The sequence below is a fragment of the Micromonas commoda genome, chromosome 3 (genome assembly GCF_000090985.2).
Source record: "Micromonas commoda chromosome 3, complete sequence".
In the NCBI taxonomy this organism is placed as follows: domain Eukaryota; kingdom Viridiplantae; phylum Chlorophyta; class Mamiellophyceae; order Mamiellales; family Mamiellaceae; genus Micromonas; species Micromonas commoda.
This window is the reverse complement of record NC_013040.1, coordinates 1,696,900-1,716,023: the sequence shown is the minus strand read 5'-3', so window position 1 is coordinate 1,716,023 and position 19,124 is coordinate 1,696,900. Positions and strand designations below refer to the sequence as shown.

Below are 19,124 nucleotides of genomic sequence, written 5' to 3'. Positions count from 1 at the left end.
CTCGACGCCGCGCTGGGAGAGAACGCGGCCGCCTCCGCCGTCACGGACGAACGGGGCTTGCTCTACGTGGGGTTCTCGTCCGGCGTCGCGTCGGTGTTCGAGGACGTGTCGTCCGAGGATGCGTTCAGGCTCGAGAGGATCGATCTGGCCGCCGTGGACGACGCGGCCGCGCTGATCGTCGCTCACGCGCGCGGCGGGGTGGCCCGGTACGCCACGCGCTCGGATCCGGCGCGGTTCGTGACTGTTCAACACCCGGGCGCGATGCGAATCGACGGTGGAGGGACGGTTCGCGCGCAGGGGGGATCGAAAGGAGGGAGCGAAAGGTGCGAGATCGTCTCCACGCGCGATCAGGTTGAAGAACTCGTGGCGGGACTGGAGGGAGCGTCGCGGTCGGAGGCGAGCGCGCTGATCGTGCTGGCGGGGTTCATGTGCGCGTTGTGGTGATTGTTTCATCTTTTAACTTTCTCAAAGTTTTTACTAGTACGTGTACGCGAAGTGGTCGTTGACATCCTCCGCGATGTCCACAGCCTTCCCGTAGAGCGACCCGAGCAGCGGCACCCACCCGACGCCCCGACCAACCATCCTCGCGGTGGGTAGCGTGAGGTTGTCGAACACCGGCGATCGCAGCAGGTAGTACAGCAGGAACGCCCTGCGTCTGACCATCTCCGCCTTCTCGCCCGAACTGAAGTTGGGCTCGCCCTGCTTGATCCCGCCGCTCGCGCCGTTGAGACACGAGAACGCAGCCGCGTCGAACGTTACGGACACCGCGAGAGCCTTCCAGCTCTTGGCCCCCCACCGTCGTCTCGCCAACGCGTACGCCAACGGTCTGCCGATGTGGCAGAGCTCACCCACCAGTCGCAGGTTGAGGTCCACCCTGTCGCGCATGAGCTGATCCTCGATGCGAAACGGAAACGGCGGCGGAGGCACGGGCGGCGGGCCGTGCACGCGCTGAAACTGTCGGTGCTTCGCCATCTCCTTCATGCGCCTCCGTCGCGCTCTCTCCGCCGCGGCCTTGTTCTCCGGGTCACCCTCTATCCTGGACTCGTCGGCGTCGTCCCCGCGGGTCTCGCCGTCGCTCTCGGCGACCTCGTTCTCTCCGACGGGAAACTTTGGTGGAGAAACTTCCTCGTCGTCCGAAGCCTCGGCGAGTAAGGCCTCGTCCGCCTCCGCCGTCTCCAGCAGCCGTCGCTTACGGACCTCCCAGTACTCCGCCTGAGCCTTGAGCCTGCAGTGGTACAGCGCGTTCATCCCCAGCGTCGCGCGTTTCATCCCCGGCGGGTACCTCTCGAAGACCATCCGACCGGCGCGCAGCATTCGCAGCGCGGCGCCGTTGATCTCAGCCCTGGCGCGGTCGTAGGATGACGTGGACTCGGCATCGCTCTCCGCCTCCGATACCGAGCCCGTGCTCTCTTCGTCGTCTTCGTCCTCGTCTTCGTCGTCGTCGTCGTCTTCGTCATCGTCGTCTTCGTCTTCGTCTTCGTCGTCTGAACTCTCCTTTCGGGTTGCGTGTCTCCCCTTCAGCATCGTCTCCAACGAGAAATCCCCGTCGTCGTCGCCGTCCGACTCCGTCTCGTACTCCGACTCCGACTCGTTCCCGAGCTGTTCCGACGCCATGCCGTCCTCCACGAGCAGCTTCGCGCCGCCCCGCTGCGAGAGCCACACGCGAGTTTTCAACGCCGCCTTGACCCCCTCCATGACCACGACGGCGTCCGCCGCGCCTTCCACGCCGCCCGCCCTCTTCGCGATCATCTCCGACAGCGTCTCCACCTGCGAGCACAGGGTGAGAGCCAAGGGCACCGGGACGCACTGCGCGAGTGCCTCGAGCCTGCGACGCCACGAACCCCGCGGGGGCTTGGGCTCCCGCGCGGATCCCCTGCGCCGATCTCCGATGCCGCCGTCGGGCGCCGCCCCTCCGTCCGACTCGTTGCCGTACGCCGAGTCGATCTCGCCGCGGGTCGGCGAGGAACGCGCGTCGCCTTCGTCGTCGTCGTCGCTCTCGTCGGCCACCAGGTGGTCGTTCAGGGTGGACACGACCCCGACCGCGGACGACGCCGCCTCGGCCCACACCTCGCTGTTCTCGCCCTCGATGAACCAGGTCATGCCCGCGGCGCCCTGCTCGATGGCGGACAGCAGCGCGCGATGCCGACGGACGAAGGTGCGGTACTTCTTCATAAACCCGGCGACGCCCCCGTTCGGAGCGGCGGGCGACGACGCCATGGCCGCCAGCGCGGTCAGGGTCTGACGGTTGGAGGAGAGGGCGGGAAGATTCAGGCGTCTGGTTGGCAATTCTCGTTCAACGAGAAATTAGCCAGTCCGACTCAGCTTCCGCTCAGAGCAGCAAGGAGCAGAGGAGCAGTCGATACATTCTCACAGCGCCCAGCTTCCCACATGTCCCATCACATCGCGCTCGTATCGCGCCCGCGCATCGCGCCCGCCCCGGTCCGCGCGCGCTCCTCGGCGGGTCCTGCTCAGATCCGTCGTGCGTTATCCGGTCCGGGTCCGAGGAGAAACTACACCACGACGGTCCGGGTCGCCACCGACGCCGCCTCCGCCTCCTCCTCCGCCGCCGACGATGCCGTCGACGATCCCTACCCGGGTATCGACACCAACGGCGTCGACCTCGACGAGTTCGAGCAGTTCGTGATGTCCATGCAGGCCGACTTCATCGCCGATATGGAGGCGCTCGACGGCAGCGAAGATCACAAGTTCGGGTTGGACGCGTGGGTGAGGGGCGAGCCCGGGAGCGGATTCGGCGTGACCCGCGTCCTCGAGGGCGGCGACGTCTTCGAAAAGGCTGCCGCGAACGTGTCCATAATCCGGGGCGTCCTCACCCCCGAGCGCGCCAAGGCCATGTCCTCCAGGGGCAGGGATTGCGTCGACCCCGCGGGGGGCCAGCCGTACAGCGCCGCGGCGCTCTCCGTGGTCATACACCCAAAGTCCCCGATGGTCCCCACGTTCAGGGCGGACGTCAGGAGGTTCACGGTGGCCGGGACGTCCTGGTTCGGCGGCGGCGCGGACCTGACACCGTACTACCTGTTCGAGGAGGACGCGAGGGAATTTCACGCGCACTGGCGCCGCGTGTGCGACGCGCACGATCCGGAAGTTTTGGCGAAGAAGGTTTTGGACGCTGATAACGCGGGGGCCGATAACGCGGGCGCTAAACAGGAGAAGAAGAAGGGCTTTTTCGCGGGGCTGTTCGGTCGCGGATCTACCCAAGAAGACACGAACCCCGCGACGGACGAGGAGGCGGCGGTGATGACGAGCACCGGCGTCGGCGGCGGGCTCCACGAGATGTGCAAGCGGTGGTGCGACGATTACTTTTACATCCCGGCTCGTGGCGAGCACCGCGGCGTCGGCGGCGTGTTCTTCGACGACCTCCAGTCCTCCGACGTCCCGCTCGCGCACGACCCGGCCGAGGTTCCCACCGCGAAGACGCCGCGGCGGGACCACGCCCCGAGGGCGACGGACGCGGAGGCGTTCACTCGCGCCGTCGCGCAACATTGGACCAAATCGTACCAACCAATCGTGAACCGACGGAGAGTCGAACCGTACGGCGAGGAACAGATGAGATGGCACCAGCAGAGGCGGGGCCGGTACGTCGAGTTCAACTTACTGTACGACCGCGGGGTAAGGTTCGGGCTGGACGGCGGAAGGGTGGAGAGCATCATGGTGTCGGCGCCGCCCCGCGTGCGGTGGGACTACGACGTACAACCCGCCGCCGGGTCGCGCGAGGCGGCGCTCGTGGAGGTGCTCATGAACCCGAGGGACTGGTGATTTTACTAATAAGTTGTCGTGTCGTGAAAAGTGAGTGACCTAAGGGTGTGATATCATGATAGAAGCGTCCACGTCACGATGCACGCGTCCTTATTGACTGTCGGCTCAGCGCGTCTTGGACGCCGTCGACGCCAGAGCTTTGCCGTGCTTGCTCACCGCGAGCGCCAGGAGCAAGCCCGCGACGAGCAGGCCAAGCTCGATCGCCGTCGCGACGGGGGTGAGCGCGGCGGAGTCCTTCGCGCCCGTCTCCCTCGCGACGAGGTCGGCGAACCTTCGCATCAGCAGGTTCTCGTCGTCCACCTGGACGCGCATGAGCACTCCGGCTGTGAGGTTGAGCACTCCGGTGACGAGGATCGCCTTGCACATGCTCTCCAGGTTCTCCGGCTGGATCGTCTTGTTGGATCCCACCATGGACATCGTCGTGACGACGAGGACGAACCCCACGAACGCTAACGACGAGAACGGGACGTTGTACTCGTCCAGCTCAGCGCCGGTGAGCGTCGAGGGGAGCACCGCCCACGCGGCCATCAAGGGATGGAAAACCACCAGCGCGGAGAGCGCGCTCTTGATGGACTTGCGCGCCACGGCGGCTTTCTGGTACTTGCTATCGACGCGCTGACGGTACTGGAAGTCGTTACCGTCCGTGCCCGCAGCCCGGGTGCCGCCCTTGGAAGCCATCGCGCGCGTCGCGCCTGAATTGTGACGGTCAGGAGGATCTCTCATCTGGTTTTGACGAAGCCGGTGGTCGTCGGCTGCGCCCCGGCACTTCGCGCCCGCGCATGTTCTGGCCCTTCCTTCTCATCGCAGAATTTTGGAAGGCGGAGCGTGAAAGGAGAGCGAGGATCAAGGAGGAGCGTTCGTCCGGCGGCGGCAAGCACAGCGGCGCGCGACGAAGGTAGCGGAGGAAGGTAGCGGAGGAAGGCGTGCCAATTCAATTCCCTGGGCGGGTCGAATTCTACCCGCGTTCTGCCATGAGTTCGCCCTTCAGCAGGGATCGCACGCTCGAGGCGATGGGCGGACCGAGCCCGCAAGACCTCTCCGATTCCATGACCGAGGCCGAACGCGGTCTCATGGGCATGACCGTGCAGTTCGAGGAGGACGCGGAGGAGGACGACGAGCAGGGAGCCTCGTTCAAGAGCGCCGATGACGGGAGACGGAGCCTCAACAGGGTGCTCACGCGCTCGCACTCGGGCAGGTACGAGTCCACGTCCGCGGGCGACGTGGACGAGCGCGAGAAGATCGACGACGACCTCCTGGGCGACCTCGGCCTGAGCGACTTCATGCTCCTGGCGTACACGATATCCAACATATACCAGAGGCACAAGGTGCGCTCGAGAGCCGCCAAGCTGGACGACTCGCAGGTGGTGGGCCACGACGAGACCTTACTCTTCGTCGCCATCGCGCTGTACGCGTGCGCGGTGCTGGTTCTGGCGCTCAACCTGATGGGCGGCGCCATAGCGTGCAGGCCCACGTCCGTGACCCTCGGCGCCTTCGCCTCTGGAAGCGGCGGCGTCTCGCCCGGCGGGCACTTCGAGTACGGGATGGACCTCGTCAACCGCGTGTGCGAGACCCAGATCAAGCTGGAGACGTCCCAGTTCTGGCCGGTGTTCACCATGGTCACGTTTGTCCTGCTCTTCGCCGGCGCCGGGATCAACGCGCAGTTCATCAAGAGGTACAATCGGCTTCACGCCATCGCGCGAGGCCAGTACCACTCGCCGCTGGTGGGGAAGGACCCGGTGCGAAAGTCCGAGAAGGTCGAGGGTAAGTTCGAACGCTTCTACCTGCTGTTCATGATCGTCAAGTTCATCGGGATCATCATCGCGGGAGGCATGCTCGCGGGGTTCTGGTACTCTATCCTGACCTTCGCCAGCATCTCGAGCAAGACGGTGAACGGCGTCACCACGTACAGCGGCGGTAACCTGCTGACGCGATTTGGCGCCATCTGCGACGCGTCCAAGCTCGACTTCGAGGAGGCGTTCGACGCGCAGTACCGGTGCCACCTCAAGGGCGAGGCGCAGATGCACTACCTCAAGTACTTCGTCGTGATGGCCTCGGTGCTGGTCATCGTCATCTCCGTGTACCAGAGCGTGTTGATGATTTTGATGCACAAGTCGTACGAAGCCTGGAAGAGACAGTTTGACGAGCTGCAGGCCAAGAAGAAGGAGCAGGACCTGCCGCCCGAGAGCGACCTGAACCCCGAGCAGATAAGTATGTTCAAAATGACGCGCGGGCTGGTCAGGCTGTTCATGTACTACATGAAACCGAGCCCGCCGGACGGAGACCTCCCGTCGTTGATCGCCAAGGCCATGTTCGGCATCTCCCCCGACGAGGGCGAGCTCGCCAACATCAGCACCAAGATGCTCACCGAGTTCGCCAGCCCGCAGGAGACGAGCGACATGCTCATGCACGTGCTGAGAGGGGCGCTCGGAGACCACATCGGCGAGAGCGAGGACGTCCGGAAGATTGTCCTCGCCACGGTCACCGCGTGGAAGGACTCCTCGACGCAGAGGTACCTGAAGGGCATAGTGGACACGATCAACGCGATCCACAGGGACGAGAGGGACAGGGTCGTCGGAGACGGGAGGGCGGCGGCGATGATGCAATCGCCGTCGAGGCGGCACGGGGGCGGCGGGCCGGTTCAACGGAGGAACCCCACTCCGCAGACGCCGAGGTAGCGGTGGAACCGCGAGACTACTTGTATTGTAACGCCACGAGTTGTTTGTGAAAACCATCATCGTCGCCTCGTCCGCAGTTGGCCAGTTCCGCACGCACCGACCGACTGGTCACGGACACCATGGGAGGCGAAAAGCGCGCCTACGACGGCGGCGGCGGAAAGAAGAACAAGAAAGCTTTCTACGGCAGGGTGAGTCCGCCGTCCATCGACCGCCGCGCTCTCGTTCGCCCCCGCCGCCGCAAAATCGCGCTCTCGGAACGAGACAAAATCCGGACGTCGCCCTCTGACATCACCCGCACTCCCCTCTTTCCTGTTTGCAGCCCAAGACGTTGGCCACCATCCCGTACGATGCGATGGGATACATCGTGACCTCCGACGCCGGGAGGGAGAGGTACTCTTGGCGCGATACCGTCCGCAACCTCAACGACACGTACGAGTCGATCTTCCCCGAGGAGGCCGCCGCCGCCGCTGCTGCGCAGTCCGAGAAGGTCGCCGACGACAGCAAGGACGCCAGCGACAAGCTCGCCGCGGAGCTCGCAGAACTCAAGGAGAGCGGCGGCGACGAGGCCGCGGACTTCGCCAGGGCCGAGAGGTTCAAGCACGTCAACCTCGACCTGAAGGCGTGCGTGTTTGTTCGCATGAAGTGGGAGGCTACCCGGAAGATCAATCCCTCGGAGCTGGTGCGTCGCATGCTGACGAACACCCGGGACAAGGGCGAGCCCGTCTCCAGACACACGCTGAGGATCGTACCCGTGGAGAAGGTGTGCTTCGCCGCGGTGGAGGACGTCGTCAAGGCGGCCAAGCCCCTCATCGACGAGGCGTTTCCGGCGCATTGCGAAGAGGGAAAGGAGAAGACGTTTGCCGTCGTGTTCAACTCTCGGGCCAACTCCACTTTGAGGCGAAGCGAGTTGGTGCCCGAGATCGCCAACCTCGTGCCGGAGCCGCACAAGGTGGAGCTCGGCAAACCGGAGCTGGTGGTGCTCGTCGAGGCTGTCAAGGGCGTGGCGACCGTCGCCGTCGTGAAGGATTACTACGGGTTGCTAAAGTACAACCAGCGGCTGCTCTCGATGAACGAGGAGGAGAGGCAGGCGGAGCGCGCGCGGTGCATGCCCCCCGCGAAGGACACCGAGGAAAAGAAGGATGAGGAGAAGAAGGAAGCCGACGGCGAGGACAAGGGTGAAACGAAGAAGGAAACGAAGGTGGAAACGAAGGAGTGAATAGCCAAAGCTGATTCGGTTGTAAACGACGTCACGGTCTATCCCACGACGTCTCCCCGGTCGTCGCGTTGCCGTAGTAAACCTCCCCGCTCGTGGCGTCGTAGAAGGCGCGCCAGTCCGCGGGTAACGACGCGGACGCCGCGGCCAAGTCGACGCCCGCGGCTGCGGCGGCGGCGTCCGCGGCGGCGGTTGTCGACGTCGCCGCATTCGACGCTTTCGGCGGATTCATCGCGTCGTCGTCGTCTGTCCCACCCCCGTGACTCACCGCCCGGTCGTCCTCCGCCGTCCTCGCCTCCGCCTCCTCCCTCTCGCGCCGCCTCCTCGCCGACACGACGCGTGTCCTCCAGTCACCCACGGTTGGGGTAAAGTTGGGGTTATCCGCCCCCGCCCCCGTCCTCTTTTCCTTTTCCATCCACCGCTCAACCTCGAACCTCCGTCTCGCCGCCATCTGCGCCGGATCCGTCGTCGTCGCCGTCCTCGCAGCCTCCGCCCGGAGCTCCTCCTCCTCCCGCTCGGCCTTGGCGCGGTTCCACTTGTCAATCTCGGACGCGCTCGGCGGCTTGGACACGAACATCCTGCTCGGAGCCGGCTGCGCCCGCGGCTGCCGCGACTGCGAATGCGATTTAACGTCCACCGACGCGGAGGGCTCGGCGATTGCGCGGGAGCCCGCCCCGTCGTCCCTCCGCGCGGGTGCGGGACCCGCGGCGATGACGTGCTTGGGCGGAGGCGGCGGTGGAGGCGCGTCATCGTCCTCGTCGTTCGGCGGCGGCGGCGGGGGTGGCGCGTGCGTTACGTCCGTTACGTCCGCTGCCACGTCCGCCCCGCGGCCCACGCCAGCGAGTTTTCCCTTGGTCGACCTGGGCGTAACGCCATCCGTCGAGGGTTTAATCCCATCCGTCGACGCCCGCCTCGGCGCCGCGCCCGCCACCGCCCTTGCGGCGGCCACGCGCCTGGCCACCTCCGCCGCCGCCAGCTTGGCTCGATCCGCCTTGAACGCCTCGACCGCGTGAGGTAGTCTCCGCTCTGCTTCCCTGAGCGCATCAAGCGCGGCGTCCTCGAGTTGATTCGCCGCGTCGCCGGCGCCGCCCTTGCCACCGCGTTCGTAGTCCTCCACGCGTCGTTGGATGTCCAACACCAGCCGCACGAGCGGCGCCACGGCGGCGACCGCGTCTCGAAGCCCCGGTGCCTCGTTTGCCTGGGCGAGGAGCAGGTCCGCGAATGTCCTCACGTCTGGCTTGGGCATTGGGATCTCGAACTTGGCGACGGGAGTGTCCGCGCCGTCGGGTGCCGCCTCGCCGGCGTCGCCGTTCGCCGCGGTCTCGGCTCCCGCGGCGGTGGCGTCGCCGTCCTTTACGTTCGCGTCGGCGCCGGACGAGGGCAGGGTCCAAGACACCGAACCGTCGTCCTGGTTCCAGTAGTAGTCGTGCCCGGTGGCGGCGTCGCGCAGTTTCTTCCAGGGATGCGGCGGTTCCTTCGCGGCTCCCTCCGTCTCCTCGTCGTCATCGTCATCCACGTACGCACCGAGAAGCCCGCCGAGCGCGCATTTCTTCTCCTTCGCAGCCTTGCGGGCGATCGCGGCGGCTATGGGGTCCTCGGCGTCGTAGTTGAAACCGATGGCGGCACCCCCCGCGTTTCCCCCGCAATCCTCGTCGACGCGGTCGCCGAGGTCCACGAGCTGCCTCCGACGCTTGCTCATCGCGCCGAGCGCGGCCGGATGGCTGCCGCCCCGGTCCGACGACCCTCGCGCGTCTCGCCAAGAGTGCGACGGCCGGGGCGAAGGCGAGTCGTGTTCGGAGTTTGTAGCTCATTTATAAATCGCTTCCAAAATGTTATCATCATTTGGCCCGGCTGGGTGCAGGACGATCGGGAGGGGCGCGTTCCCACACACCGGCGTTGGATATCGACGGAACGGCCCGTCGATTGACTCGACATTTGGCCGCCCCGCGTCACGCGAACGCCGGCGCCGGGACGCGCCGTGTGCTCCCCCCTGCTCCGCCCGTCCGCCCCCCGGGGCCCAGTCGCGAAAAAAATCATCACAAAAAGTCACCCATCCCACGTCGTCGGCTGCGCGTCCGTCTCGCGCGCAGCCTCTACGAGGATCAGGACATGAACGCGGTCCCTCCCGCCTTTAACGCCCGGTCCGGCGCGCGCCTGTAGTACTTCTCCTGCATCGTCTCGCTCCCGAGCTCGTACGGGGTCCTCGTCAGCTCGAACAGCTCCTCGAGCACCGAGAAATCGTCTCTTTCCTTCGCCGCCGTGTACGCGTCGACGAGCATCCACTCGCGCAGCACGTACGCCGGGTTCACCTTGTTCATCGCCTCGATCGTGCTGGTCGTGTTGGGGTTCGAACCCGCGACCTCGTCCCTCCAGGAGCGCACAAAGTCGCACCACTTGGCCCTGGTGCCCTCGTCGTAGAAGTTGTTTGGCGAGTCGTAAAAGGCGCAAGCGAGGGGCTCGAGCAGGTCGTCGTCCGAGACGTCGTGTGGGAGCTTGAGGCACTCCGCGAGCTGCCTGAACACCAACGTGTAGTCCACGTTACTGTCCCGCATCAGCGGCTCGAGCTTGTAGTCGAAGAGCTTGGCGGCGGCGGCGCGCTGCGACTCCCGCAAACCGAGCTTTACACGCCACACGTCCGCCACCTTTTGCTCCATCTCGCCCTGCATTCGCTCGACGATGGCCTGCGCCTCGTCCTCTCCACCCTTCAGCAGCGGCGCGCACGACGCGGCGAGCACCGCGAAATTGGCGAGCCCCGCGCCGGGCTGGTTCATGAACGCGAAGTGCTCGCCGCTTCCGGTCCACTTGGCGAATAAGGGGTCGTACGCGTCCATCCATCCGAAAGGTCCGTAATCCATGGTCCTGCCGCCCACGAGGCAGTTGTCCGCGTTGAAGTTACCCTGGCAGAAACCAACCCTGAGCCACCCGCACACCAAGTCGGCGATGGCGGCACCCGACGACACGAGGAAGGCGGCCACTTGCTCGGGCGTCACGTCCCCGTCGCCGTCGTCGGCGTCGTCGCCCGCGGAGGATTCATTCAGAATCTCGGGAAACTCGCGGAAAATCGCGTGTCGCACCATCTTGCGCAGCTCGTCCATCTGCGCCGTCCCAGCGCCCGCTCTGGACGCCCGTCTGCCGAACAGGTCGACGTGCCCAACTCTGGTGAACGACGGCGCGACGCGCGTGGTGATGGCGCACGTCTCCACGATCATCACGTCCGGGTCCCTCTTCTGGCTCGCGAACTGCCGGATGATCTGCCGTTTGACGTCATCCGGGTACCTCGCCAGCCTCGGATCGTCCATCGAGATGCTCTCCGCGGACGCGTCCTTGTCCGCGTTAGGGTCGTACCACGGCCTGCGCGCCACGTCGCCGCCCCGGGACACCACCAGCGACAGCGCCCGCGTCGTGTCCACCCCCAGCGCGTGCATCGCCTCAGAGGCTAAAAACTCGCGAATGGACGATCGGAGCACCGCTCGGCCGTCGGCGCCGCGGCAAAACGGCGTCGGCCCGCCGCCCTTGAGCTGCATCTCCCACCGCACGCCGTCGGGGCCGAGGACTTCGCCGACGGAGACGGCGCGCCCGTCGCCGTATCCGTTGCCGGTGCCGAAGGGGCAGTTGCTCACCTGCCTCTGACCCATGATGGAGAGCGCGTACGGCGTCGCCCAGGTGTCCATGCCGGGTACGGCGGACTTGTCGCCCGAGAAGAACCGCGCGAACCGCTCGCCGTTGGGCGCCTTGACGTCCGCCTCGTCGATGCCGAGCCTTTTGATCATGTCCGGGGAGTAAATCACCGTCTCGGGCTGGCGAAGCGGGGTGGGATCGACCCTGACGTAGTGGCCGCTCTTCACCTGCCGCGACTTTCTGTTGGGGGCGTTGGCGTCGGTGTCGGGATCGGGGTTGAGGTGCCTGGTCCAGCTGTGGTCTGCGCGTGCCGCGAGGCCGAGCACGGACGGAGCCGCGTCCATCTCGCGGGGAGGCGCGTCCACGTCCGTCGCCGAGTTCTTGGTAAACCTGCTGAGAAACATGGACGGTCCGGTGGCGAGCCGCCTGGCGCGGGCTCCGACGATGAGGTGGCCCCGCGACTGGAGGAGCCGGGCGGGCGTCGACGCGAAGGCGCGCGAGTCTCGCCCGCGGAGCGTTCGCGCGACCGCGAACAGCACGGGACGCGTCGTGACGCTGACTCCAACCGCGCCGGGGTGGTTCATGCCTCGTCGCGACCGGTGTGGACGCGAGGAGGTGCACTGGGCACCCCCAAAGATAAGGGCGGCTGAGATGACTTGACGGGAACTGAACTCAGCTCTCGGACTCGCTTACAGACACGAGTTCTGTTGGCCGGCGTCGCGCGGCAGAGGACGCGGCGCGTGCGCGTGCGCGTGGGGCGTATCGCGCGGCTCATCCGAAGATGTACACGAAGATCTCCGTGTATCTCCTGGCGGCGCTCCTGGCGGCGACGGGGTTCGAGCTCGCGACGGCGGACTACCACCACGGCGATCTCGTGCCCACCGCGAGGCGCGCGCAGTTCCACGGGCAACGGACGCACTGGCACGACCTCACGGCGCGGCACTGCCCGAAGTTCGGCGAGGACCACGCGGTGGCGGTGCCCATCCCAAAGCCCACGTCGTGGAGGGAGGACGACGAGTACAAGATCTCGCTGTCCTTCGAAGGGGACAGGCACCTCACCGGGTGGCTCCTGGTCATGTCCAAGTCCATCCGCGAGGCGCACGAGACGGCCGTCGCCAACGCGGGAAGGGGTAAGCGGACGTCGCGGTTCGATAAGGATAACAAGCGCGGGGACGAGGACCCGGGCGTCGTGCCCATGTTGGACATCGAGATCACGCACGGCCGCGGGGAGATCAGGGCGGTCAAGGCGGACACCGTCGCGGTGGGGCGCAAGTACCTCAAGACGCACCGATCGCTCGTGGAGGAATTCCACAACCACACCGTGTGGCCGAAGCACCTGTTGGTCAGGTACAGGTGGACAGAGAAGACAGACGTGGACGCCAAGTTTAGCAGTACCGTGCTGCTCGGCATGTGCGCCGCGGTGGGCGTCGGGTGCCTCATCAGCGCGTGCGCCGCGTACAACGGATCCATAGCCGACTTTGTCGACGACGTCTTCGCCGACGATGGAACTTTCGAAGACGCGTACGCAGCTGGCGGCGGCAGACACGGCGCACGCGGCGGAACGGGCGGCAGACACGCGTCGTACGATGACGATGGATCGACGGGCGTGGGCGGAGCCATGCGGGACACCGCTTACGCCCGAGGCGGATACGCAAAGTCCGAATAGCTCGATGTGTTGTTAGCAAACTCCTTATGATAAATACACTCAGACGTCCATTCCGCCGAAGTGCATCACCGAGTACCCCTCCCCCGATCTGTTCTTCTCCCGTATCTCGTCCACAGCCTTGACCGCGAACACGCACGCCACGCAGCTGAGACAGAAGTTGAAGAACAGGAACGCCGCGACCCCCCTGGCGTAAGGCACCGAGTCCGCCGTCGCCTTGTTCCTCACGCCAATCGTGGTGCAAACATCCACGAAGATGGAGAACGACACGACCAAGTTGACCGCGTTGTACGCGAAGAACCCCAGCACGAGGTGCTTGTTCTGCGACATCATCCCCGCGAGACCGCACAGAGCGAATACGTTTATCACGATGCTGTACACGAATATCCCATCCATCGGTGTCGTCGCCATGAGGCCGCCACCCCCTTCGTAGATAATCGTCTCGTTCGCTCCGTTGGGCACCTGTTCCGGAGGAGGCGACTCGCCCGAGTGGCTGAGGTAGCGTCCCTTGTAGCCCTCGTAGATGAACAGGATTATCAGCCCGACGATGAGCTGAAGGGTCGACACCAGCAGGACTCCACCACCTGACTTCATGCTCGGCGTTCCGGCTTGCTTCTGCGAGAATGCGTGAATTCATCACCTCGCCGTGGTCCAAGCCGACTTCTCCGGAGACTCTGGATGGCGATATTTCCGCGCCACGCTGGCACTTCGACACGCACGGGCCGCAGCGATGTCCGGGATCTTCCGAGGCGTCGCCGGCGTCATCGGTCGTGTTTCGACCGCAGCGTCCACCTCCGCGTCGCGCTGGTCGCTCGCGTCCAACGCCGCGCCGTCCCTCCCGTCTCTCCCGGCGCACATCGCCCCGATCGCAACCCTAACGACGCTGACGGCCGAGTCGAGGTTTCTCGCGTGGCATCCCGCGCTCGCCTGCGCCGTCCGCGGCAAGAAGACCGGGGGGATGACCGTTTACGTCGGCGACAACAACGACGTGGACCGCGCGCTGCGCAAGCTGAGGAGGATGATGATCGGCGAGGGGCTGGTGCAGGAGATGAAGGATCGCAGGTACTTTCGGAAAGGATCGGACAAGCGGGTGGAGGCGCGGAGCATGCGCGAGTACAAGACGCGCAAGCAGACGCTGCGTCGGAGGCTGGGATGGATCATGCACCGCAAGGAGCGCGGGTTCTAGATTAGTGGACGCAACGCTTAGTCACCAAACATAGCCCTCGGTGTATGATTACGATAGGTTGAGTCGACGACTTGAAAGATGCGCGACGACGACTCCGCGCCTCTCCCTCGCGGCGGCGCCTCCCGCTCACTTGCCCGCCTGCGCCTTCATCGCGCTGCTCGGGCCGACAAAGAACACCTTCTGGCTGTCCAGCATCTTATCCAGAAGGTTCTCGAAGTCTCCCTTCTCCCTCACCGACCCGAACGCCCCGGTGGTCTGCGTCATCTCCTCGTCGCTCTTGCCCTCCTCCTTCATGGCCGAGCACTCGTCGGAGCACGCGCTGGCGCAGTAGTCCTTGGACCCCGGGGCGATCTTCAGACACTCGGCCTCGCACGAGGACTGGCATCCCTCGGCGAAAGCGGGCATCGGCGCGACGGCGACGGGTGCGAGCACGAGCGCGGCCGCCAAGGATGCGGACGCGAGGCGCGCCCGGATCTTATCCCCCTTGGAATCATGCGCGGCGTGGACGGCGACGGCGGTACGGCGCGCGGCGGGACGGGCCCTGACGCCCGACTTGAGGGCAACGCGGTTGGCGCCGAATGCGACGGCGGACATCGTGGGCATCGAACGAGGTGGTGCACACGCCCGGAGTGGCGTGGGCTGACTCGGACGCAGATTTCACACTCGTCTTGAGGCGACAAACTCGGCGAAACAGCGAAAATACCGTTGTTGCCTCGTACCTTCATCGCTACCGTCCGCTACGTGTTGTACATCCCCCCCACCCGCTCGCCTGGCGCGAGCGTCACTCATTCCGTCGTCTGCCCGCCGCCTCCTGCTCGTACGTCGGCTTCGCGTACCGCACCGTGGACGCCTTCGTCGCCGACCCGCCGAAGAACGACGAGCTCGACGACGATTTGGCCTTTGCGGAGTCCTTGCCCCCGCTGTCGCCGCCGCCGGAGCCGGCGGCGGCGTCCTTCTTCTGATTCTTCGGCGGGTCCTTCGGGGCCTGGAACCTCTTCGCGCCCGGCGGCTTGACCCTGTACGGGCGCGGCAGACCCGACTTGGTGAAGAACCGCTTGTTCGGTGGCCCGCCCAGTCGCCTCTTCTTCAGCATGTCCGACAGCCCGCCGAGCTCGTGGAAGTAGAGCACGAGACCCAAGACGAAAAGCACCCCCACGATGACGGTGTACCAGTACCGTATGTTCGCCCGCTTCTGCTTCTTCCGCCGCGCCTTGAACCACGCGGTGACCGCGAGCGAGTCGAGCCCGAGCTGCATCGCCAGTCGAGCCTCGGTTCGCCAGTCCGGGATGGGTTCGAGCTCGTACACCCCCTCGAGGATCTGCTCCTGCGACTTTGTGATGCCTCCCTGCCTCTTCTTGATGCGCTCGACCTCATCCAGGAACGCGCGCCGGCGTCGGCGCAGCGCCGCCGCTTGCTTCTCTTCCAACGACATGGTCTCCCCGCGCGCGCCCCGCTCGGTTTGAACGAGCGGAAGAAAACTGGGCGCTGAAGAACAGAACCTGGGCGCGCGCGAAGGCTGACAGAGGTTGGGGCGGACGGGATGGGTCCACCGCCCATGCCCGGGTCGCCGCGATCGCCAAAATCGCCGCGGCGCTCCGGCGGATCCAGTCCGTTCGTCCAGACTGCGATGGAGATCAGCCCGGCGTTGGTCCTCGCCGTCGTCGCCGCGCTCGCCGCGCTGGCGGTGGGGGCGCTCGATCTGACCCACGAGATGACGCTCGGGATCGACCTCGGTACCACCTACTCGGTGGCGGCGACGTGCGACAAGGGCGAGGTCTCCGTGGTGGTGGACGATGCGATCGGATCGATGGGCGCGGTGGGCGGCGACGCGGCGACGGTGCCCTCGGTCGTGCACTTCGAGCGACCAGCCTTCGCGCTCGCCCGCGACGAGCGGAGGAGTAAGCGTTGGGGGGAATTCGCCTCGCGCGTCGGGACGAAGCGCGAGCTGGACGAGCGCAAGCGCGAGTTCAAGTCGCGACGCGGGGTCAAGTCCGCCAACGACGCCGCCGTCGTGGAGGTTGGGAGCGTGGTTGGCGCCAAGGCTGCGGCGCTGCGGGACGCCGTCCCCGCGCTCACCGTGTACGACGCGAAGCGACTCATCGGCCGCGAGTTCGACGATCCCGTGGTGCAGGAGGAGCTGGAGCACCTCCCGTTCCACGTCGTCGAGAACCAGATTCAGCCGAGGCCGAGGGACGCCGCGATCGGGGCGACGATGCAGGGCAAGGCGCTCCCGTACAAGCGGCTGATGCCGAGCGACCGAGCCAACCTGGTGGTCATCCCGCCGGAGGAGGTTGGCGCGAGGATCTTGTCGCACCTCAAGCGGCACTCGGAGCGTTCGCTGCCATTCTTCCGACGTAACCTCGGGTTCACGTTCGGGTCGCTCACGGTGTCGGTGCCCGTCGGGTTCACCAAGGCGCAGCGCGCGGCGACGCTGAGAGCCGCCACACGGGCCGGGTTCGCAACCGCCCGGCTGCTGGAGGAACCCGTTGCGGCGGCGATAGCGTACGGTTTACACGAGGACGACGTGGAACGCACGGTGATCGTGTACGACCTTGGCGGCGGCACGTTGGACGTGGCGGTGCTGAGGCTGGAGCGGAGCAGTAAGACGTTCTTGGTGTTGGGTACGTCGGGGGATCCGCACTTGGGGGGTGAGGATTTCGACCGCGCGCTGGTCGGGTGGCTCTGGCGGGAGTTAAACTCGGAGGGGTTCCGCGCTCCGGCGGATGACGAGCTCTCGCTCTCGCGTTGGGAGGAGACGGCGCTGCGGGTCATGGAACGCGCGAAGCGGGCGCTGTCGGAGAGCGAGCGCGTGGGGGTTCGGGCGTGCGGGGACGAGGATACGTATCCGACCGTTACGACCGTTACGACCGGCGGGGAGACGGACGAAAACGACGACAATGCTTCCGTCGGACGAACCGTCTCGTTGTCGCATCTGCGGCTGCTGCCGGTGGACGAGATCGATTCAAAGGACGAGGATTCAAAGGACGAGGATTCGTGGGATGAGGACCCGCCGGGGCTGACGTGCACCACGCGGTGGCTCACCCGCGACGACCTCGCGACGTCGTGCGCGACACTGGTGGATCGGGCCATGGCTCCGGTGCGGGAGGCGCTTCGCAACGCGGGGAACGTCGACCCGGATGAGATCGACGACGTCGTCATCGTCGGCGGATCGTCCAGGCTCGCGGTCATCAGGCAGAGGCTCAGCGAGGCGTTCCACGGCAGAGACATTCACCACACGGTCAACCCGGACACCGCCATAGCGGTGGGCGCCGCGAGGAGCTACGCGTGCTAGCTACCTTCGTGCTAGCTAAAACCCTTAGATTTGTGAATTCATCGCGCGACGGTGTCGTTCTTTCCGTCTTTCGGTTCCCAGTAACGGTGCCCATTCGTCCGTTCGGCTCTCGTTCGTCTCAATTCAATTCGATGGGGAAGTCCTCGTCCCCGTACCTCGAGATTTTCGTGCTCACCTCCTCGATCGCCGCGTTCGCGAGGACGCCGAGGGGCTCGTCATCGGCCTTGATCGAAAAAGACGCCGGCGAGGATTCCACCTTTACCGTCGCCTTTTCGTTCTCGCCGCCGATGCGGCCACCGATCGCGTAGTCGATCGCGAAGTCCCGAAGCAGCTTCCTCTTCATCGCGCGCGTCCGCTCGATGATCCCCGCGCGCTGGTTTCGGAGCTCGATGGAGCACACCACGCCCCGGAAGTGGGCGAGACCCGGGAGACCCGCCGCGCACAGGGTGCCCGTGGCCTCAGCGTGGTGCATCTCCGCGGCGGCGACCTCCTCGGGGTCGTCCGGGTCCTCGTTTTCCGAAGCCTCGCTGTCGCTGCCGCCGCCGTTCGTCTCCCTCCGTCGTTTTCGTGTCTCCTCCTTCTGTTCTTTGATCCGCCGCCACTTGGCCTGTATGACGAGGCACTTTCCCCCGTGAACGCACCCTTCGCACGCGCCGCATCGCCTTCGACCGTCCTTCTTTGGAGGGTTGGTATCCTGACGCCGGGGGTTCGTGTCACGAACGTCGCCGCCGGTGTCTTCTCTCGGTGCCCAGTCGATGGCGACGTCGCGCAACTCGCACTTGAACCCCGGCTGAAGCTCGAGGATCGTGTCGGGGTCGATCTTGGACTGAGAGTTTCTCGGCACGACGCGAGAAGTTCCCCCGATAGCGCTCTTGTCGTGCAGCACCACGGGGGAATCGCCGAGGCAAAGGAGCCACAACGCGTCGCTCCCTCCGTACGTGAACACCACCGACGTCCCGCCGTCGGCCCATCGCATGAGTCGGGGTTGGCCTTTGACGAGTTGCACGCTTATGCTCGCGGTTCGGTTCTCGTTCTCGAGGAAAGTCAGATCGAAGGAGAGCCTGGGAAGCCACGGCGGAGACGGCGCGAGGAACGGCGAAGGCGGAAGGGGGGTCGAATCGAAGCACTTTCCGCCGTGAACGCACCCTTCGCAAGCGCCGCATCGGTCGGAGAAGTGCACGTACTGGTAAACCCACGTGGACAGCATGGGATCCTCGTCACACGCGAACTCCTGCATAGTGGCGTGTGTCGTCAGTCGGGATACGACAGAGAAGAAAAGACGCACGAACCACGAAGTCGCCGAAGCCGAGAACCTCGGAGTCTCCCCCCTTCGCCAGCACCCTGCGTCGCTCGCCCCACTCATCGTCCAGGGATCTCACCGCGAGTCGAGCATCGTCGCTCACGCTCGTCACCGACATGGACTCGTGCGCGTCGCCGCTGAGAAAAAATACACAGAGCGCCTTGGGAAGGGAGGGGTCGCGTCCATAAGGGTCGAGCGCGGTGCCCTCGAGGAGCGCGAGGCTGCCGATGGGGAGGAAGATACGGTCGCGGTAGCCCGAATCCGTCGGGCACGTGACGAGCTGAAGACCGGGGCGCATGATGGCATGTCGGCTCGCACGCGCGGCGCAGTGCTTCCGACCGTTTGAGGGGTCAAAGGGTGAACAACGAGAAGCGACAGCTGTGTCTCCGGTCCGCTGATGGTG

The 19,124-nt window shown here is 65.7% G+C and overlaps 14 protein-coding genes across 14 annotated transcripts; 6 read left to right on the top strand and 8 right to left on the bottom strand.

The window, feature by feature from the left end:
* Nucleotides 1-474: 474 nt before the first annotated feature.
* MICPUN_57454 (predicted protein) lies at nt 475-2,217 on the bottom strand (the record flags this gene model as incomplete). Its single annotated transcript, XM_002500714.1, has 1 exon — nt 475-2,217. The coding sequence occupies one exon, from the start codon at nt 2,215-2,217 to the stop codon at nt 478-480; it is 1,740 nt and encodes a 579-aa protein (XP_002500760.1). The 3' UTR covers nt 475-477.
* A 171-nt stretch (nt 2,218-2,388) lies between these two features.
* On the top strand, nt 2,389-3,774 carry MICPUN_80311 (coproporphyrinogen III oxidase; the record flags this gene model as incomplete). Its single annotated transcript, XM_002501139.1, has 3 exons — nt 2,389-3,117; nt 3,292-3,380; nt 3,459-3,774. The coding sequence occupies 3 exons, from the start codon at nt 2,389-2,391 to the stop codon at nt 3,772-3,774; spliced, it is 1,134 nt and encodes a 377-aa protein (XP_002501185.1).
* A 105-nt stretch (nt 3,775-3,879) lies between these two features.
* Nucleotides 3,880-4,452, bottom strand: MICPUN_57452 (predicted protein; the record flags this gene model as incomplete). The annotated part of the gene is made up of 1 exon (XM_002500713.1): nt 3,880-4,452. The coding sequence occupies one exon, from the start codon at nt 4,450-4,452 to the stop codon at nt 3,880-3,882; it is 573 nt and encodes a 190-aa protein (XP_002500759.1).
* A 293-nt stretch (nt 4,453-4,745) lies between these two features.
* MICPUN_57451 (predicted protein) lies at nt 4,746-6,498 on the top strand (the record flags this gene model as incomplete). Its single annotated transcript, XM_002501138.1, has 1 exon — nt 4,746-6,498. One exon carries the CDS (start codon nt 4,746-4,748, stop codon nt 6,447-6,449), a length of 1,704 nt encoding a protein of 567 aa, XP_002501184.1. The 3' UTR covers nt 6,450-6,498.
* Nucleotides 6,499-6,568: 70 nt separating this feature from the next.
* MICPUN_57450 (predicted protein) lies at nt 6,569-7,628 on the top strand (the record flags this gene model as incomplete). Its single annotated transcript, XM_002501137.1, has 3 exons — nt 6,569-6,637; nt 6,769-7,550; nt 7,607-7,628. The coding sequence occupies 3 exons, from the start codon at nt 6,569-6,571 to the stop codon at nt 7,626-7,628; spliced, it is 873 nt and encodes a 290-aa protein (XP_002501183.1).
* A 68-nt stretch (nt 7,629-7,696) lies between these two features.
* Nucleotides 7,697-9,361, bottom strand: MICPUN_57449 (predicted protein; the record flags this gene model as incomplete). Its single annotated transcript, XM_002500712.1, has 1 exon — nt 7,697-9,361. The coding sequence occupies one exon, from the start codon at nt 9,359-9,361 to the stop codon at nt 7,697-7,699; it is 1,665 nt and encodes a 554-aa protein (XP_002500758.1).
* Nucleotides 9,362-9,456: 95 nt separating this feature from the next.
* On the bottom strand, nt 9,457-11,624 carry SELO (selenoprotein O; the record flags this gene model as incomplete). Its single annotated transcript, XM_002500711.1, has 1 exon — nt 9,457-11,624. The coding sequence occupies one exon, from the start codon at nt 11,622-11,624 to the stop codon at nt 9,765-9,767; it is 1,860 nt and encodes a 619-aa protein (XP_002500757.1). The 3' UTR covers nt 9,457-9,764.
* Nucleotides 11,625-12,076: 452 nt separating this feature from the next.
* MICPUN_72466 (predicted protein) lies at nt 12,077-12,688 on the top strand (the record flags this gene model as incomplete). The annotated part of the gene is made up of 2 exons (XM_002501136.1): nt 12,077-12,352; nt 12,446-12,688. Coding segments are annotated over 2 exons (519 nt in total), but the record flags the coding sequence as incomplete, so codon positions are not given.
* A 323-nt stretch (nt 12,689-13,011) lies between these two features.
* MICPUN_57446 (predicted protein) lies at nt 13,012-13,537 on the bottom strand (the record flags this gene model as incomplete). Its single annotated transcript, XM_002500710.1, has 2 exons — nt 13,012-13,034; nt 13,099-13,537. 2 exons carry the CDS (start codon nt 13,535-13,537, stop codon nt 13,012-13,014), a joined length of 462 nt encoding a protein of 153 aa, XP_002500756.1.
* Nucleotides 13,538-13,657: 120 nt separating this feature from the next.
* Nucleotides 13,658-14,195, top strand: MICPUN_108017 (predicted protein). Its single transcript, XM_002501135.1, has one exon. It carries the CDS (start codon nt 13,674-13,676, stop codon nt 14,127-14,129), a length of 456 nt encoding a protein of 151 aa, XP_002501181.1. The 5' UTR covers nt 13,658-13,673; the 3' UTR covers nt 14,130-14,195.
* A 60-nt stretch (nt 14,196-14,255) lies between these two features.
* On the bottom strand, nt 14,256-14,723 carry MICPUN_57444 (predicted protein; the record flags this gene model as incomplete). Its single annotated transcript, XM_002500709.1, has 1 exon — nt 14,256-14,723. One exon carries the CDS (start codon nt 14,721-14,723, stop codon nt 14,256-14,258), a length of 468 nt encoding a protein of 155 aa, XP_002500755.1.
* Nucleotides 14,724-14,910: 187 nt separating this feature from the next.
* On the bottom strand, nt 14,911-15,561 carry MICPUN_57443 (predicted protein; the record flags this gene model as incomplete). Its single annotated transcript, XM_002500708.1, has 1 exon — nt 14,911-15,561. The coding sequence occupies one exon, from the start codon at nt 15,559-15,561 to the stop codon at nt 14,911-14,913; it is 651 nt and encodes a 216-aa protein (XP_002500754.1).
* Nucleotides 15,562-15,840: 279 nt separating this feature from the next.
* On the top strand, nt 15,841-17,421 carry MICPUN_79718 (heat shock protein 70; the record flags this gene model as incomplete). Its single annotated transcript, XM_002501134.1, has 3 exons — nt 15,841-15,945; nt 16,120-16,944; nt 17,113-17,421. The coding sequence occupies 3 exons, from the start codon at nt 15,841-15,843 to the stop codon at nt 17,419-17,421; spliced, it is 1,239 nt and encodes a 412-aa protein (XP_002501180.1).
* Nucleotides 17,422-17,539: 118 nt separating this feature from the next.
* On the bottom strand, nt 17,540-19,019 carry MICPUN_57441 (predicted protein; the record flags this gene model as incomplete). Its single annotated transcript, XM_002500707.1, has 2 exons — nt 17,540-18,652; nt 18,711-19,019. 2 exons carry the CDS (start codon nt 19,017-19,019, stop codon nt 17,540-17,542), a joined length of 1,422 nt encoding a protein of 473 aa, XP_002500753.1.
* Nucleotides 19,020-19,124: the final 105 nt, after the last annotated feature.

Excerpts from the sequence above, each read along its gene's own strand:
- MICPUN_108017 (XM_002501135.1), top strand. The coding sequence starts at position 13,674 with ATGTCCGGGATCTTCCGAGGCGTCGCCGGCGTCATCGGTCGTGTTTCG.